Source organism: Salvelinus namaycush, chromosome 11 (genome assembly GCF_016432855.1).
Source record: "Salvelinus namaycush isolate Seneca chromosome 11, SaNama_1.0, whole genome shotgun sequence".
Taxonomy (NCBI): domain Eukaryota; kingdom Metazoa; phylum Chordata; class Actinopteri; order Salmoniformes; family Salmonidae; genus Salvelinus; species Salvelinus namaycush.
The window spans coordinates 9,170,719-9,188,222 of NC_052317.1; the positions used below are offsets into that span (position 1 = coordinate 9,170,719).

General features: G+C 42.7%; 1 protein-coding gene across 1 annotated transcript; it reads left to right on the top strand.

Moving 5' to 3' along the window:
• Window positions 1-256: 256 nt before the first annotated feature.
• Window positions 257-14,927, top strand: agxtb (alanine--glyoxylate and serine--pyruvate aminotransferase b). The gene is made up of 11 exons (XM_039003721.1): window positions 257-597; window positions 1,021-1,213; window positions 1,363-1,427; window positions 5,555-5,655; window positions 5,780-5,850; window positions 5,939-6,023; window positions 6,270-6,368; window positions 6,485-6,554; window positions 11,419-11,514; window positions 11,768-11,896; window positions 14,536-14,927. The coding sequence occupies exons 1-11, from the start codon at window positions 328-330 to the stop codon at window positions 14,641-14,643; spliced, it is 1,287 nt and encodes a 428-aa protein (XP_038859649.1). The 5' UTR covers window positions 257-327; the 3' UTR covers window positions 14,644-14,927.
• The last annotated feature ends 2,577 nt before the right edge of the window (window positions 14,928-17,504 follow it).

Below are 17,504 nucleotides of genomic sequence, written 5' to 3' on the forward strand. Positions count from 1 at the left end.
TACAACTTCACCCATTCAAACTAGGAAACACATGCCATGCCTTCAGATGAATATGGTCATGCTCTCATTAATAATTGGTCGATAATGTTAAAAAGTATGTTAAAGTGAACAATCTTTAACAGTTGATGGTTGACAATATAATATATAACACTTGAGCCAATTCCACCTCTGTGCAGTTTTGTCCATGACGTGACGCACAACGCTCGGTGCCCAAGAGGTCAAAGACCTGTTGTTTTAAATCTTCACCAAAACCCGAAGTCAACTCCAGTCCCTCTGTCTGTTAGTGCAAGTCACAGTCGTCGTAAACACCGGAGCGAGGAGCTAACGATGATGCAGCGGACTTTGTTTCGCAGGGGAGCGCTGCTGGCGCAAAAGGCGGCTGTGGAGGTATCGCTGCTCCCGATGAGCGCGCCTCTACAGCCGCGCCTTGACCGTGCCATGTCCTCGGTGACCATCCCGCCCCCGGAGTGCATCCTCCGGCCGCTCGAGGTTCCTTCCCGCTACCTGTTCGGACCAGGACCGTCCAACGTGCCGCCCCGCGTTTTAGCCGCAGGTGGTAGGGGAATTATCGGCCATTTGCACCCAGAAATGTACGAGGTAAATGAGTAACCTCTATTGCTGATATGTTCATTGTTTGATAACTATTTTGTACTTTTTGGCACCGCCAAAGGGGTTTCATTATCCAGCAGTTCTGTTATTTATAGACTACTCAGTGGGCCTATAAATTCATGGTCAATATGAAGGAACACATTTAGGATATTATTTGTTATTTCTAAATTGAGATGTGAATTAAAATATTATTATTATTATTTTTTTTTTTTTTTTTTACAATTTATGGAATTATCAAAATAAGTCTCATGCGTATTTGTGAATGCGTCAAATAAGTATTTTGACACATTTTACCCTTCACAACTGATCTATCAACATTTGACAAAGGATTTAAATGAACCACTCATAATTAATCTATGTAGGCCTAGAACTGCAACTGTTTTATTCAACAATTTGACGCGTTGCTTATAGATCATGAACGACATCAAGAAGGGGATCCAGTACGCTTTTCAGACACAGAACAACATGACGATAGCGATGAGCGGCTCGGGACACGCAGCCATGGAGTGCGCTGTCTTCAACACGGTAGAACCCGGGGAGAGCGTGCTCGTGGCTGTCAACGGAATATGGGGAGAGCGAGTGGCTGAAATCGCCGAGAGAATGGGTATGTTTTACGCACGGTTTTACTCACGAGTTCAGCGGTCTCGAAACAAGACCAGTGTTTGCGAGTTGATGTAATTTGAGAACATTGTTTATGGTCTTGTATACATCTGTTTTGTCCGGATATTAGACTTTCATCTGGCTTTATTCCAGGTGCCAATGTTCACATCATGGTAAAAGCACCGGGTGGAGTTTTCAGCAATGAAGAAATTGAAAAGGTAATTGTTTGTTAATGCATTAGGCCTCACAAAGTAGCATTCACATAGAGATTGCTCAATACAGGTTTCAATACAGGCTCCTCGGCAACTTCAAGGTCACCAACCCTTACCTGTGACCAATTCTACTTATACAGTGAGCCCCAAAAATATTTGGACAGTGACACATTTGGGGGGGGGGGGGGGGGGGGGGGCTTTGTACTCCAGCACTGAATTTGAAATCTTACAATGACTGACAGCTTTAATTTGAGGGTATTTTCTTCAATATTGGATAAACCATTTAGAAATTCAGTGGTGTAAAGTACTTAAGAAAAAATACTTTAAAGTACTACTTAAGTAGTTGTTGGGGGGTATCTGTACTGTAATATTTATATTTTTGAAAAGTTTTACTTTTACTTCACTCCAAAAGAAAATAATGTACTTTTTACTCCATACATTTCCCCTGATACCCAAAAGTACTCATTAGATTTTGAATGCTTAGCAGGACAGGAAAATGGTCCAATTCATGCACTTATCAAGAGAAGTGGTCATCACCACTGCCTCTGATCTGGCTGACTCACTAAACACACATGCTTTTTTTGTATGTTTGAGTGTTGGAGTGTGGCCCTGGCTATCCACAAAAAAATGAGCGCCATCTTGTTAGCTTAATATAAGGAATTTGATACGATTTATAATTTTACTTTTGATACTTAAGTATATTTTAGCAAATACATTTACATTTGATACTTACACTACCGTTCAAAAGTTTGGGGTCACTTAGAAATGTCCTTGTTTTCCATGAAAACATACATGGAACATACAAAATGAATAGGAAATATAGTCAAGACGTTGACAAGATTGTAAATAATGATTTTTAATTGAAATAATAATTGTGTCCTTCAAACTTTGCTTTTGTCAAAGAATCCTCAATTTGCAGCAATTACAGCCTTGCAGACCTTTGGCATTCTAATTGTCAATTTGCTGAGGTAATCTGAAGAGATTTCACCCCATGCTTCCTGAAGCACCTCCCACAAGTTGGATTGGCTTGATGGGCACTTCTTACGTACCATACGGTCAAGCTACTTCCACAACAGATCAGAGATCCGGTGACTGTGCAGGGCACTCCATTATAGACAGAATACCAGCTGACTGCTTCTTCCCTAAATAGTTCTTACATAGTTTGGAGCCGTGCTTTCGGTCATTGTCCTGTTGTAGGAGGAAATTGGCTCCAATTAAGTGCCCTCCCACAGGGTATGGCATGGCGTTGCAAAATGATGGCCTTCCTTCTTCAAGATCCCTTTTACCCTGTACAAATCTCCCACTTAGCACCACCAAAGCACCCCCAGACCAACACATTGCCTCCACCATGCTTGACAGATGGCGTCAATCACTCGTCCAGCATCTTTTTATTTTGTCTGCGTCTCACAAATGTTCTTCTTTGTGATCCGAACACCTCAAACTTGGATTCGTCTGTCCATAACACTTTTTCCCCCAATCTTTCTCTGTCCAGTGTCTGTGTTCTTTTGCCCATTTTGATCTTTTATTTTTCTTGGCCAATCTGAGATATGGCTTTTTCTTTGCAACTCTGCCTAGAAAGCCAGCATCCAGGATTTGCCTATTCACTGTTGACGTTGAGACTGGTATTTTGCGGGTACTATTTAATAAGCTGCCAGTTGAGTACTTGTGAGGCGTCTGTTTCTCAAACTAGACACTCTAATGTACTTGTCTTCTTGCTCAGTTGTGCACCGGGGCCTCCCACTCATCTTTCTATTCTGTTTAGAGCCAGTTTGCGCTGTTCTGTGAAGCGAGTAGTAGACAGCGTTGTACGAGATCTTCAGTTTCTTGGCAATTTCTCGCATGGAATAGCCTTCATTTCTGAGAACAAGAATAGACTGACGAGTTTCAGAAGAAAGGTCTTTGTTTCTGGCCATTTTGAGCCTGTAGATGCTGATGGTCCAGATACTCAACTAGTCTAAAGAAGGCCAGTTTATTTGCTTCTTTAATCAGAACAACAGTTTTCAGCTGTGCTAACATAATTGCAAAAGGGTTTTCTAATGATCAATTAGCCTTTTAAATGATAAACTTGGATTAGCTAACACAACGTGCCATTGGAACATAGGAGTGATGGTTGCTGGTAATGGGCCCCTGTACGCCTATGTAGATATTCCATACTACACTGCTCAAAAAAATAAAGGGAACACTTAAACAACACAATGTAACTCCAAGTCAATCACACTTCTGTGAAATCAAACTGTCCCCTTAGGAAGCAACACTGATTGACAATAAATTTCACATGCTGTTGTGCAAATGGAATAGACAAAAGGTGGAAATTATAGGCAATTAGCAAGACACCCCCAATAAAGGAGTGATTCTGCAGGTGGTGACCACAGACCACTTCTCAGTTCCTATGCTTCCTGGCTGATGTTTTGGTCACTTTTGAATGCTGGCGGTGCTCTCACTCTAGTGGTAGCATGAGACGGAGTCTACAACCCACACAAGTGGCTCAGGTAGTGCAGCTCATCCAGGATGGCACATCAATGCGAGCTGTGGCAAGAAGGTTTGCTGTGTCTGTCAGCGTAGTGTCCAGAGCATGGAGGCGCTACCAGGAGACAGGCCAGTACATCAGGAGACGTGGAGGAGGCCGTAGGATGGCAACAACCCAGCAGCAGGACCGCTACCTCTGCCTTTGTGCAAGGAGTAGCACTGCCAGAGCCCTGCAAAATGACCTCCAGCAGGCCACAAATGTCATCCATCCTGGATGAGCGCACTACCTGAGCCACTTGTGTGGGTTGTAGACTCCGTCTCATGCTACCACTAGAGTGAGAGCACCGCCAGCATTCAAAAGTGACCAAAACATCAGCCAGGAAGCATAGGAACTGAGAAGTGGTCTGTGGTCACCACCTGCAGAATCACTCCTTTATTGGGGGTGTCTTGCTAATTGCCTATAATTTCCACCTTTTGTCTATTCCATTTGCACAACAACATGTGAAATTTATTGTCAATCAGTGTTGCTTCCTAAGTGGACAGTTTGATTTCACAGAAGTGTGATTGACTTGGAGTTACATTGTGTTGTTTAAGTGTTCCCTTTATTTTTTTGAGCAGTGTAAATCTGCCGTTTCCAGCTACAATAGTCATTTACAATATTAACAATCTCTACACTGTATTTCTGATCAATTTGATGTTATTTTAATGGACAAAAAATGTGCTTTTCTTTCAAAAACAAGGACATTTCTAAGTGACCCCAAACTTTTGAACGGTAGTGTAAGTATATTTAAAACCAATTACTTTTAGACTTTTACTCAAGTAGAATTTTACTTGGTGACTTTCACTTTTACTTAAGTCATCCTCTGTTAAAGGTATCTTTACTTTTACTCAAGTATGACAATTGTGTACTTTTTCCACCACTGTAGAAATTACACTTGTGTATATTAAAGTAGTCAAAAGTTCAGTATTTGGTCCCATATTCCTAGCACGCAATGATTACATCAAGTTTATAACCCTACAAACATGTTGGATGCAATTGCTGTTTGTTTTGGTTGTTTCAGATCATTTTGTACCCAATAGAAATGAATGGTAAATAATGTATTCTGTTATTTTCGAGTCACTGTTATTGTAAATAAGAATATAATATGTTTCTAAACACTTCTACATTAATGTGGATGCTACCATGATTACAGATAATCCTGAATGAATCGTGAATAATGATGAGTGAGAAAGTTACGGAGGCATAAATGTCATACCCCCCCCCAAAAAATACCGTTATTGTAATGGTGAGAGGTGTCTTGGGGGTATGATATTTGTGCATCTGTAACTTTCTCACTCATCATTACTCATGATTAATTCAGGACAATCCGTAATCATAGTAGCATCCACATGAATGTGGAAGTGTTTAGAAACATATTCTATTCTTATATTTTCTCTCCGCCTTCAAGAGAGGGGGCCACAAACAAAATGTGTCCACTTGGTGGGGTGTTCCCCAACCAAATCTCACTTATGGCCCCCAAAAGGCCAGAGCCTGCCCTGATTGCAGTCATATAGCCTATATATTAAGTTCATATAGTCAACATGACAAGGGCTTGGGTAACTATGGAGGGCATTTCGTGCCAAAAGTATTTTGTTTATCTGACTGCCTATCTCCTGTCTATCGATAGGCCCTGGCCAAACACAAGCCCGTTCTGTTCTTCCTCACACATGGAGAGTCCTCTGCTGGCCTCGCCCACCCCGTCGACGGCATTGGAGACCTCTGCCGCAAGTGAGACTCCGCTCCACCTCAAAACATACTGCAGTATATCTCCACTGTATTTCTGTCAGTTCACACAATAATGACAGCGGCTTCAAATTCAAGGCCTAAATTCCTCTCTCGTCTCTCTCCTCAGACACAATACCCTGTTTCTTGTAGATACTGTCGCGTCTCTTGGGGCGTCGCCTATTTTCATGGACCAGCAGAGTAAGACAGCTTCAGACACCTATGTCATTTTCAGTCTGTCTGTCTTTGTGTATGGGTGTATGATGTCATCGTTTTCTTGTCTTTGTAGATATTGACATCCTGTACACTGGCTCTCAAAAGGCATTGAATGCACCCCCTGGCACAGCACCCATCTCCTTCAATGAAAGAGCATGGTGAGGGTTTGTGTGTGTGTGTGTGTGTGTGTGTGTGTGTGTGTGTGTGTGTGTGTGTGTGTGTGTGTGTGTGTGTGTGTGTGTGTGTGTGTGTGTGTGTGTGTGTGTGTGTGTGTGTGTGTGTGTGTGTGTGTGTGTGAGAGAGAGGGAAGAACGAGGGGGAATGATTGAACGGAGACCAAATGAATGTTTGAATTTTGAGAAATGTGGACTTTACACACTCCCTCTTGAAACTCCCCCATACAGCCAAAAGATGTTCAACAGGAAAACAAAACCAGTGTCCTACCTCTTTGACATGGCCCACTTGTCTAACTATTGGGGAAATGATGGTCAACCAGCCAGACTGTAAGTCTACAGTATTCTCAACGAACAGTACTTTGTTGTGAGAAAATCTCCCATCCTAACCAGGTGAAATAATAATACATAAATAAATAACAATCTTTCATTTTGCCCCGTTTCAGATACCACCATACAGGACCAGTGTCTGGGTTCTTTTCCCTGAGGGAAAGTCTTGCTATTCTTGCTGAGAAGGTGTAGTGGCTATTTGTAACCATTTTAAAACCCTATTTTATTTTTCTTATAGCCACAGTGGAGAATGAGCTGACTTTTTGTTCCTGCCGTGTGTAGTCCATGAATCCAAAAATCAAATGTCCACAGGTCTTTTGCCGTAAAAAATAAAGTTACATTTATTCCTTATCTTGGCTACAAAATGTTGCAAAAAGGAAATCAGAAGACGATATTTAAGCTATAACTTAAGAATTCTTGGATCAAACAATCGAACAATATCACGAAGACAAAGGAAGCACGGTCAAAAGACAATATGGGCTCCAGCCAGCTATTCCCAGTAGGCCTCTGCGCCCATGGCTATTTAAGCCATCTCCAGCCTGCAGAGGGAGGCATAGACACTTACAAGTGATTAAGATCAGTCAAACAATATGACAAACAATCAGAATGGCATATAAACAATAATATAAATCTAATTTATACAAATAACAAAACCTGCTATTTGGCTCTTACTTACCGGCCCTTTATTGTATGTAACGTGAGGCAACAACAATTATCTAAACCTGTTTAGAAAAGAGCCAAAATGTGTGGGTGTATGACATGGGGTATGACATCATGTGTAGCTGATGCACTCTGCTTCACCACCTCAGATGGCAAACTCGCTGTGCTCTGACCTTTCAGACTTCTCCACCTTCTCACTGAAATCAGTGTCACAGTGGCTAGTCGGGTCCTGCAGGTCGATCAAGGAGATCCTATTGGCAGCGACCGGTACCTGTGTGTCACGTTGGTCACTGCATTCTCTAAGTGGACAGCTTACCACCCAATCCTAGTAGGGTCTTGACAGCATACGGGCCTTCTACTTGACTGTGGATCACCTGCCAGGGCTCCATTACTTGTGATGCAGTTGTTCCTATTAGCAATCTAATGTCAGCATGCATGTGACAGCTTAACCTCTCCCTGATATGGCCACTTGGACATCTCATCTTGTCTGGGAATGTTTTCCTTTGTCACTGGTAGGTTTTTGTGAGTGTAAACTTCAGGTAGTTTAAGGAACTTGTTGGTGTCAAGCCCACTCACCTTTGACATGCCTTTCCTGACCCATGGTACGCAGCAGGACGTTCCTTCTTGTTCCTGTAACGTTCAGATGCTGAGCCAGCTTGTCGGTGCAGAATGTTGCTGAGCTACCTGGGTCTAAGAATGCATATGTTAGCAATACCTTGTTTCCTTTGCTGGATTTCACATGAACCGGTATGATGGATAGAACAAACCTCTCTTCACCGACTCAATATTCCTGGTCCTCTTTTCTGTAGCTCCATATGAAGCACACGAAGGTGGACTTAGTTGCACACATATGAGACGCCTACTACAGTCTCTGCTCATGTGACCCTTTGTCAGACAACAAAAGCAGATGCCTTTCTCCTTTAGAAAAGGTATCTTCTCCCTGCTCAACTTCTCCTTTAGTAATGGACACAGTTGCAGTGTGACCACCACTGCAGTACAGACAGACAGATTAACATGGGGTTTATGAGCTACAATTCACCTGAGTCTGTTGGGGTTGTTGCTTGAACCCTGACTCAGCGGTTGCTACACTGGTGGCAAAGGTGTACTTGTGGTCTATGGGTTTAGCAAGGTTGTATTTGATGTTACCTCTGTCACGGTTGACACTTGGATGTTACCAAACACAGGGTCAGTAAATACTGTGTCTTGACTTGTTTTTTAATGAACTGAACTAGGTCACTGCATTTTGCCCAGCTGCTCTGTCGCTATTGTAGCTCACAGGCAGTGGACCTCCACCTTTCTCTTAGCTTGTATGGAAGTTTCATGACAAGTACTATCATGCTGGATGCAAGATCCCGTTCCTGCATGTAATCTAATTCCTCCATAGCATTTCAGCACCTTCTGAGATATAAAGCAAAGGCCTGCTGTGCTTTGGGGCCTTCAGCCTTGACGGTTAACCAGCCAAGGGCCTCCTCCATTAATGCAGACGCTATCTGATATTCATTACCAAAATTCTCTTTGAGCAGTTCCTTAGCTCTTGGGTAGCCTCTGTCATGAGCCATATGCTGACAGCTACTAGGCTGTCCCCTAGTGTACCTCTCAAGAAAGTACAGCCTGTCCTTAGCACATTCTGTTCTACTTTCAATGACATGTTCAAATGATCTGATGAAGATCTGTACTGCATGGGATCTTCAACAAACACAGTGATCTTCTGTGGCAAAGCAGAAAGATTCTGTTTGACTAGAATGGCAGTTATGCCATTTGACCTCTTTAAGATGTTAGGTTGTCATGTTCACCGTTGTCCTGTATGGTAGGGGTTCTTGCTTGCTCTCCCCTATGACCTCCATGTGAATGGGTCGGTTCAGAAGGTCTGCCTTGGCCCTGTCCATGTTAATGGCCTGCAGACTTGAGTTAGGGACCTGTGCAGCTGTATGGTCTCTCCTCTGAGCTCTGTGTGAATTAGCTTCACCAGAAGATTTGTTTCGTGCAACATGTTCTTCATAGGCTTGTAAACCTGGACTACCGTAAAACTTCAATTAAATGCTGAGTCTCAAATAGCCGCCTGTCCCTTTTAATAGCTGGGCAATGGCACACATTTCAGTAAAAAAATGCCTGCTTCAAATAAACGCCTGGTCCAAATTATTTGTTTAGGAGGTTATCATGAATTACTATGTATTGTTTACAAGGTTTAATTTGTTACATTAAATAATTCAGTAATGACTCCAAAAAATGATGGCAATCATCCGTTTTGATCGCCAATAAGAAACTGCCAGCCATTGGCTGCTAACAGCTGAGAACTGCTAGCTATCTGGCAAGCACAAAAACAATCAACTTCGGGAGTACAAGCCCCCAGAAATCGTCTGGTTGCCCTCTAGTGGCAAAAGTAAGAACTGACAAATGCACAGTCAAAGAGGAGAATAATTATTGTCAAGGGTTTTTATTTTTTTATAGAAGCATACTAAGACAAAATAAACTCAGCAAAAAAAGAAACGTCCTCTCACTGTCAACTGCATTTATTTTCAGCAAACTTAACATGTGTATATATTTGTATGAACATAAGATTCAACAACTGAGACATAAACTGAACAAGTTCCACAGACATGTGACTAACAGAAATGGAATAATGTGTCCCTGAACAAAGAGGGGGTCAGAATCAAAAGTAACAGTCAGTATCTGGTGTGGCCACCAGCTGCATTAAATGCTGCAGTGCATCTCCTCCTCATGGACTGCGCCAGATTTGCTAGTTCATGCTGTGAAATGTTACCCCACTCTTCCACCAAGGCGCCTGCAAGTTCCCGGACATTTCTAGGGGGAATGGCCCTAGCCCTCACCCTCCGATCCAACAGGTCCCAGACGTGCTCAATGGGATTGAGATCCGGGCTCTTCGCAGGCCATGGTAGAACACTGACATTCCTGTCTTGCAGGAAATCACGCACAGAACGAGCAGTATGGCTGGTGGCATTGTCATGCTGGAGGGTCATGTCAGGATGAGCCTGCAGGAAGGGTACCACATGAGGGACGAGGATGTCTTCCCTGTAACGCACAGCGTTGAGATTGCCTGCAATGACAACAAGTTCAGTTCGATGATGCCGTGACACACCGCCCCAGACCATGACGGACCCTCCACCGCCAAATCGATCCCACTCCAGAGTACAGGCTTCGGTGTAACGCTCATTCCTTAGAAGATAAACGCAAATCCGACCATCACCCCTAGTGAGACAAAACCGCGACTCGTCATTGAAGAGCACTTTTTGCCAGTCCTGTCTGGTCCAGCGACGGTGGGTTTGTGCCCATAGCCGACGTTGTTGCCGGTGATGTCTGGTGAGGACCTGCCTTACAACAGGCCTACAAGCCCTCAGTCCAGCCTCTCTCAGCCTATTGCGGACAGTCTGAGCACTGATGGAGGGATTGTGCGTTCCTGGTGTAACTCGGGCAGTTGTTGTTGCCCTCCTGTACCTGTCCCGCAGGTGTGATGTTCGGATGTACCAATCCTGTGTAGGTGTTGTTACACGTGGTCTGTCACTGCGAGGACGATCAGCAGTCCGTCCTGTCTCCCTGTAGTGCTGTCTTAGGCGTCTCACAGTACGGACATTGCAATTTATTGCCCTGGCCACATCTGCAGTCCTCATGCCTCCTTGCAGCATGCCTAAGGCACGTTCACGCAGATGAGCAGGGACCCTGGGCATCTTTCTTTTGGTGTTTTTCAGAGTCAGTAGAAAGGCCTCTATAGTGTCCTAAGTTTTCATAACTGTGACCTTAATTGCCTACCGTCTGTAAGCTGTTAGTGTCATAACGACCGTTTCACAGGTGCATGTTCATTAATTGTTTATGGTTCATTGAACAAGCATGGGAAACAGTGTTTCAACCCTTTACAATGAAGATCTGTGAAGTTATTTGGATTTTTATGAATTATCTTTGAAAGGCAGGGTCCTGAAAAAGGGACGTTTATTTTCTTGCTGAGTTTAAATGTGAAAGTGTGTAAATGATAACACAGTGCAGGAAATTAAGAAATGTATTAAAATGTTGGAAGTGAATGCTGGGATTAAACAATTAACTATGCAAATGAGCAAAAGCTGTGTGCATTAAGGAAATAGATACCTAGCTCAAATAGAAGCCTGTCTCTAGTACACGTGCCTGTTGTGTTCAGTGATTTAAACAAATAAATGGCAGGCTATTAATAACATTTTTACGGTAAGCACATATGATTCACTGAGCCCTCCATGAGGTGCACTGAGCTCTCCATAATGGAATAATAACCTTAATGAATAAACCATGTTCATGTTTATTATGATGCAGTCCTATTAGCTGATTACTTTGAACATTGCTTCTAATTCTCTAAATAAATCTGGGAAAAAGTATTTACGAGCAGTTTCGGGTCTTTGTCTTCCCATAGGGGTTGGAGGAGTCCTGGAGGCACCACAGGGAGGTGGCAGGGTACCTCTGGAAGGGCTTGGAAGACATGGGGCTCAAGCTATTCATCCAGAACAAGGTAAAAGACATGCATCTGAAATCGCTCCCTATTCCGTGCGCACTACTTTTGTCCAGATGCTATTTTCATATGAAGTAGTGCAGTGTGGAATACAGTGCCATTTCAGACAGATTGTCAACAAACAATTTACATTCTACAATAATAGTGTCACTTTTTTTTAACACCCTCCAATTTCAAGGCTGGTGCAATTCCTTGGTCTTGAATTTCACAGAGGTGTGTCTAAATGTGGGACCGTGGTATTTTGTCCATGCAGGACCTTAGGCTGCCCTCCGTCACCACCATTGCCATTCCTGAGGGCTACAACTGGAGAGAGATGCTGCAGTACATCATGAAGCACCACAATATGGAGATCACTGGGGGCCTGGGGCCCTCCACTGGCATGGTGAGTGTAAAGGGAATGTTAAAGTTCTAGCTAATTGCCTATACATAACTACTAACATGAATATGTTTATTAACCATTGCATTTGATATGGGAGCTGAAACCCTGCCTGTAGAACCAATTGGATGGTTAGACAACCAATGTAGGGAAGAAAGTACCTTGTTGTTGTCAAGGCTGTCCCACTAAGCATTTGACATCAGGCGACGTCTTTTGGACCTCCTGTTTTGGTCCTCCATCTTTTTTTGGTCCGGACCGGCCTTGATTTCAACATCCACAGACATCCGGACAGGCCTTGATTAGCCCAAACATAGACATCTATAATTGGTTCAGATCTGAACTAATCATAGACATTTATGTATCACAAGTTTGGACAGCACAGTACAGAACAGCAGAGTACAGTAAATTACAGTACAGTAAAGAAAAGTATAGTACAGTAGAGTGCAGTACAATACAGTAAAGTATAGTGTACTGTATTGTACCCTACTTTACTCTAATTAACTCTACTGAACTAAACTGTACTCTACTGAATAAAACTTTACTGTCCTGTACCATACCATACTGTGTTCTACTGTACTAAATTATGACGTTCAAACTTGTGAAACATAGCCTAGACGTCTATGATTTGTTCTGATTTGGATCAGGTCCGCACTGACCAAATGTGTACTTGTTTGGGGGCGGAGCTCATTAGAATAATAAGAGACAACAGGTAGCCTAGCGGTTAGAGCGTTGGGCCACTAACCGAAAGATTGCTGGTTTGAATTGCTGTCAAGCTGTCAAGGTGAAACATCTGTCAATGGGTCCTTAAAAGCAAGGCACTTAACTCTTGACGCTGTACTACTATGGCTGACCCTGTTAAAAAAACAACACATTTCACTGCACCGGCAATAAAACAACTTTATTTTATTTTATACCCAGCATGCTTTGCAAGTGTTTTGTTTTACATTTAGGTCATTCAACAGACGCTCTTATCCAACGTGACTTACAGTCAGTGCATTCAACTAAGACAGATAAATAACAACATATCGCAGTCATAACAACCGTTACTCAGAATGTTATTGTAGTTGAAGTGGTCTGTTGGTTTATTCTGAACATTATCGCTGCCAGTGTTAAAGCTTTTGAAAAAGCTGACATAAGTGCATGTGATGGATAGGAGAAATAATACATACGCTACTTAAACAAAAGTATGTGGACACCGCTTCAAATTAGTGGATTCGGCTGTTTCAGCCACACCCGTTGCTGACAGGAGTATAAAATCGAGTACGCATCCATGAAATCTCCATAGACAAACATTAGTAGTAGAATAGCTTTACTGATGAGCTCAGTGACTTTCAACGTGGCACTGACATAGGATGCCACCTTTCCAACAAGTCAGTTTGTCAAATTTCTGCTCTGCTAGAGCTGCCCCGGTCAACTGTAAAGAGCTGTTATTGTTAAGTGGAAATGTCTAGGAGCAACAACGGCTCAGCCGCGAAGTGGTAGGCCACACAAGCTCACAAAACGGGACCGCTGAGTGCTGAAGCGTGTAAAAATTGCCTGTCCTCGGTTGCAACACTCCCTACCGAGTTCCAAACTGCCTCTGGAATTAACGTCAGCACAAGAACTGTCCATCAGGAGCTTCATGGAATGGGTTTCCATGGCCGAGCAGCCGCACACAAGCCTAAGATCACCATGCGCAATGCCAAGCATCGGCTGGAGTGGTGTGAAGCTCGCTGCCATTGGACTCTGGAGCAGTGGAAGCACGTTCTCTGAAGTGATGAATCACGCTTCACCATCTGGCAGTTCCGATGGATGCCAGGAAAACGCTACCTGCCCCAATACATAATGCCAACTGTAAAGTTTGGTGAAGGAGGAATAATGGTCAGGGGCTGTTTTTCATGGTTCAGGCAAGGCCCCTTAGTTCCAGTGAAGAGAAATCTTAACGCTACAGCATACAATGACATTCTAGACAATTCTGTGCTTCCAACTTTGTGGCAACAGTTTGGGGAAGACCCTTTCCTGTTTCAGCTTGACAATGCCCCCATGCACAAAGCAAGGTCCTTACAGAAATGGTTTGTCGAGATTGGTGTGGAAGAACTTGACTGGCCGGCCTGCACAGAGCCCTGATCTCAACTCCATCAAACACCTTTGGGATGAATTGGACTGCGAGCCAGGCCTAATCGGCCAACATCAGTGCCCGACCTCACTCATGCTCGTGGCTGCAGCAATGTTCCAACATCTAGTGGAAAGCCTTCCCAAAATAGTGGAGTCTGTTATAGCAGCAAAGGGGAACCAACTCCATATGCAATCTTCAGTTGGCTCCTCTTTTTTATTATTTTCTATTAAGAGGCATGATAAATTATTTTTGTGATACAACGTTTACTTGAGAGTGTATAGCAGTTGAAATTTGGCCATAGAATCACACATTTTTTCAATGTCTGTAAAAGACATATTTTCAACGTCCGGAAAATATGTATTTTTCCCTTTCATTCGGCACCTAAAATGCACCTGATTTCAACGTCTGGAAAATACGTATCTTTGACATCTGTATAAGACATCTTTTCAACGTAATTTTGCATACTGGGGTGTCTTGAGCAATTATTTGATGGTTGAATTTCTCATGTGAGCGCTGTCAGTGATGTGGCCACCATTTTGTTTCACCCCAGGTGATACGCGTGGGTCTGATGGGATACAACTGCCAGAAGACCAATGCTGACATGGTACTGGCTGCCCTGGCCGATGCTTTGAAGAACTGCAAAAAGAGCAAGGCATAAAGAAAGTTTATTATGCCTTTTAATGCCCTAAACAAACATGCATTCGGCCATGCTGGAGGACACCTGGAATGAATGGACAAAGGTGTCAATCTGTGAAAGTAGTATCACGGGTGTTTGTAAGCCCAGAGATTTGAAGCACAAATGTAAAAAGACAGATTCCGACATACATTCACGTGCAACTGCTTTCCTAATAGAGACTTTGTAATTACTCTAGATGGTAAATGCTCTCCAGGGAAAGAAAATAAAATATGTTTCAAAGAGTCAATAAAATATATACAATTCTGCATTGTTCCCATGTTATCTTGCATATTCAGGAGGAAAAATGGCCTTCAAAAGACAAACGATGTAAGTGCCAACACATTTAATCGCACCCCAAATAATTTTTCCAGACAGCATGATAAGAAAATGGTTTCTCATAGAAATTAACTTGAACGGAATACACACTGCATAGCCTATATTGTACACACACACAGGATATTTAGGTATAACAGGAGTGTAATCAGTTGCAAAACGGAAAAAACATGAATTTATATTGGACAAATTCAGGTAGGTCCCTCCTCGTTTGCTTCCATTTAAGAAACGTTTTGCAACAGAATAGGCGTAATGAATACGCCCCAGCTCACCTGACGAGAGCTCATGGGTGCATAAAAATGTAAAAAATGTAAAAGAGTTTTGTAAAAGTTTTTGTTATTGCATTTCCTTTAAAAACAGCTCATATATATTTTTGTACATCATGTTATACACATAAAAACAGCATAAAAGCATAAAACACATTTTATCTCGACTTCCTACCGACAAAAGGACCAACAGCACGGACAACGGGTAAAGTATGTTTAAATATCATTTTATTCAACATTCTGGCTTGAAAAGACTTTGCGCTTTTTTTACAGCAACTTCTTTCAGACTGATATACATGGAGTAACCATGGTAACATTCTGATGTTTAGACAATATTTTAAATCTAAATTCCAACGGTGAAACATTGTATCACTACAATGTTGCAAATTAATGAACTGCTCTGAGTCTGGATGTATCTTCAATGTCAACAGCAAACCAACTCGATACAATTTAACTTGTGGATATACCTTTCCATTTTTTTAACATAAATTACTTCTGACATTGCTCTTCATGTAGGGTGATATAAGGTTAGATTCAAGATATCAATAACAAACGGCCCAAGCAACAGTTGTCTTACACTACGAGTGTATTTATTCACTATGATTGTATTCATAGGCTACGTTATATACGTGTCATGGTTGACTGGTAGGCTACGCAAATGACGCATACAGTGCATTCGGAAAGTATTCAGACCCCTTGAGTTTTTCCACATTTTGTTACATTACAGCCTTATTCTAAAATGGATTAAATAGTTTCCCCCCTCATCAATCTACACACAATACCACACAATGACAAAGTGAAAACAGGTTTTTAGAAATGTTTGCAAATGTATAAAAATTCAATAACAGAAATACCTTATTTACATAAGTATTCAGACACTTTGCAATGAGACTCGAAATTGAGCTCAGGTGCATCCTGTTTCCAATGTTTCTACAACTTGATTGGAGTCCACCTGTGGTAAATTCAATTGATTCGACATGATTTGGAAAGGAACACACCTGTCTATATAAGGCCCAACAGTTGACAGTGCAAGTCAGAGCAAAAATCAAGCCATGAGGTCGAAGGAATTGTCCCTAGAGCTCCGAGACAGGATTGTGTCAAAGCACAAACTTTTGTCAGAGTACCAATGTGCAGCATTGAAGGTCCCCAAGAACAAAGTTGGCTCCATCATTCTTAAATGGAAGAAGTTTGGAACCACCAAGACTCTTCCTAGAGCTGGCCACCCGGCCAAAATGAGCAATCGGGGGAGAAGGGCCTTGGTCAGGGAGGTGACCAGGAACCCGATGGTCACTCTGACAGAGCTCCAGAGTTCCTCTGTGGAGATGGGAGAACCTTGCAGAGGACGACCATCTCTGCAGCACTCCACCAATCAGGCCTTTATGGTAGAGTGGCCAGTCAGAAGTCACTCCTCAGTAAAAGCCACATGACAGCCCACTTGGAGTTAGCCAAAAGGCACCTAAAGTACTCAGACCATGAGAAACAAGATTCTCTGGTCTCATGAAACCAAGATTGAATTTGTCCTGAATGCCAAGCATCACTTCTGGTAGGAAACCTGGCACCATCCCTACGGTGAAGCATGGTGATGGCAGCATGGTGATGGCAGCATCATGCTGTGGGGATGTTTTTCAGAGGCAGGGACTGGGAGACTAGTCAGGATCAAGGGAAAGATGAACGGAGCAATGTACAGAGATCCTTGATGAAAACCTGCTGCAGAGCACTCAGGACCTCAGTCTGGGGCGAAGGTTCACCTTCCAGGACAATGACCCTGACCCTAAGCACACAGCTAAGACAACGCAGGAGTGGCTTCGGGACAAGTCTCTAAATGTCCTTGAGTGGCCCAGCCAGAGCATGGACTTGAACCCAATCGCACATCTCTGGAGAGACCTGAAAATAGCTGTACAGCAACGCTCCCCATCCAACCTGACAGAGCTTGAGAGGATCTGCAGAGAAGAATGGGAGAAACTCCCCAAATACAGGTGTGCCAGGCTTGTAGAGTCATGCCCAAGAAGACTGTGTCTGAATACTTATGTAAATGTGATATTTTTTTTATATTTCTTTTAATAAATTAGCAAACATTTTATAACAGTTTTTGCTTTGTCATTATGAGGTATTGTGTGTAGATTGATGAGGGGAAAAAAATAATTGAATAGATTTTAGAATAAAACGTAATTTTGGGGGGAAAGGTCATATTGAATACTTTCCGAATGCACTGTATAGTGTCCTCATATGAACCCCTTGTGTTCC

What these genes read in the sequence shown, in the direction of transcription:
- agxtb (XM_039003721.1), top strand. Translation starts at nt 328, where the DNA reads ATGATGCAGCGGACTTTGTTTCGCAGGGGAGCGCTGCTGGCGCAAAAG. An exon ending in TGCACCCAGAAATGTACGAG is followed by an intron (nt 598 to 1,020) that starts GTAAATGAGTAA and finishes CGTTGCTTATAG; the next exon opens with ATCATGAACGACATCAAGAA. An exon ending in GATGGTCAACCAGCCAGACT is followed by an intron (nt 6,369 to 6,484) that starts GTAAGTCTACAG and finishes GCCCCGTTTCAG; the next exon opens with ATACCACCATACAGGACCAG.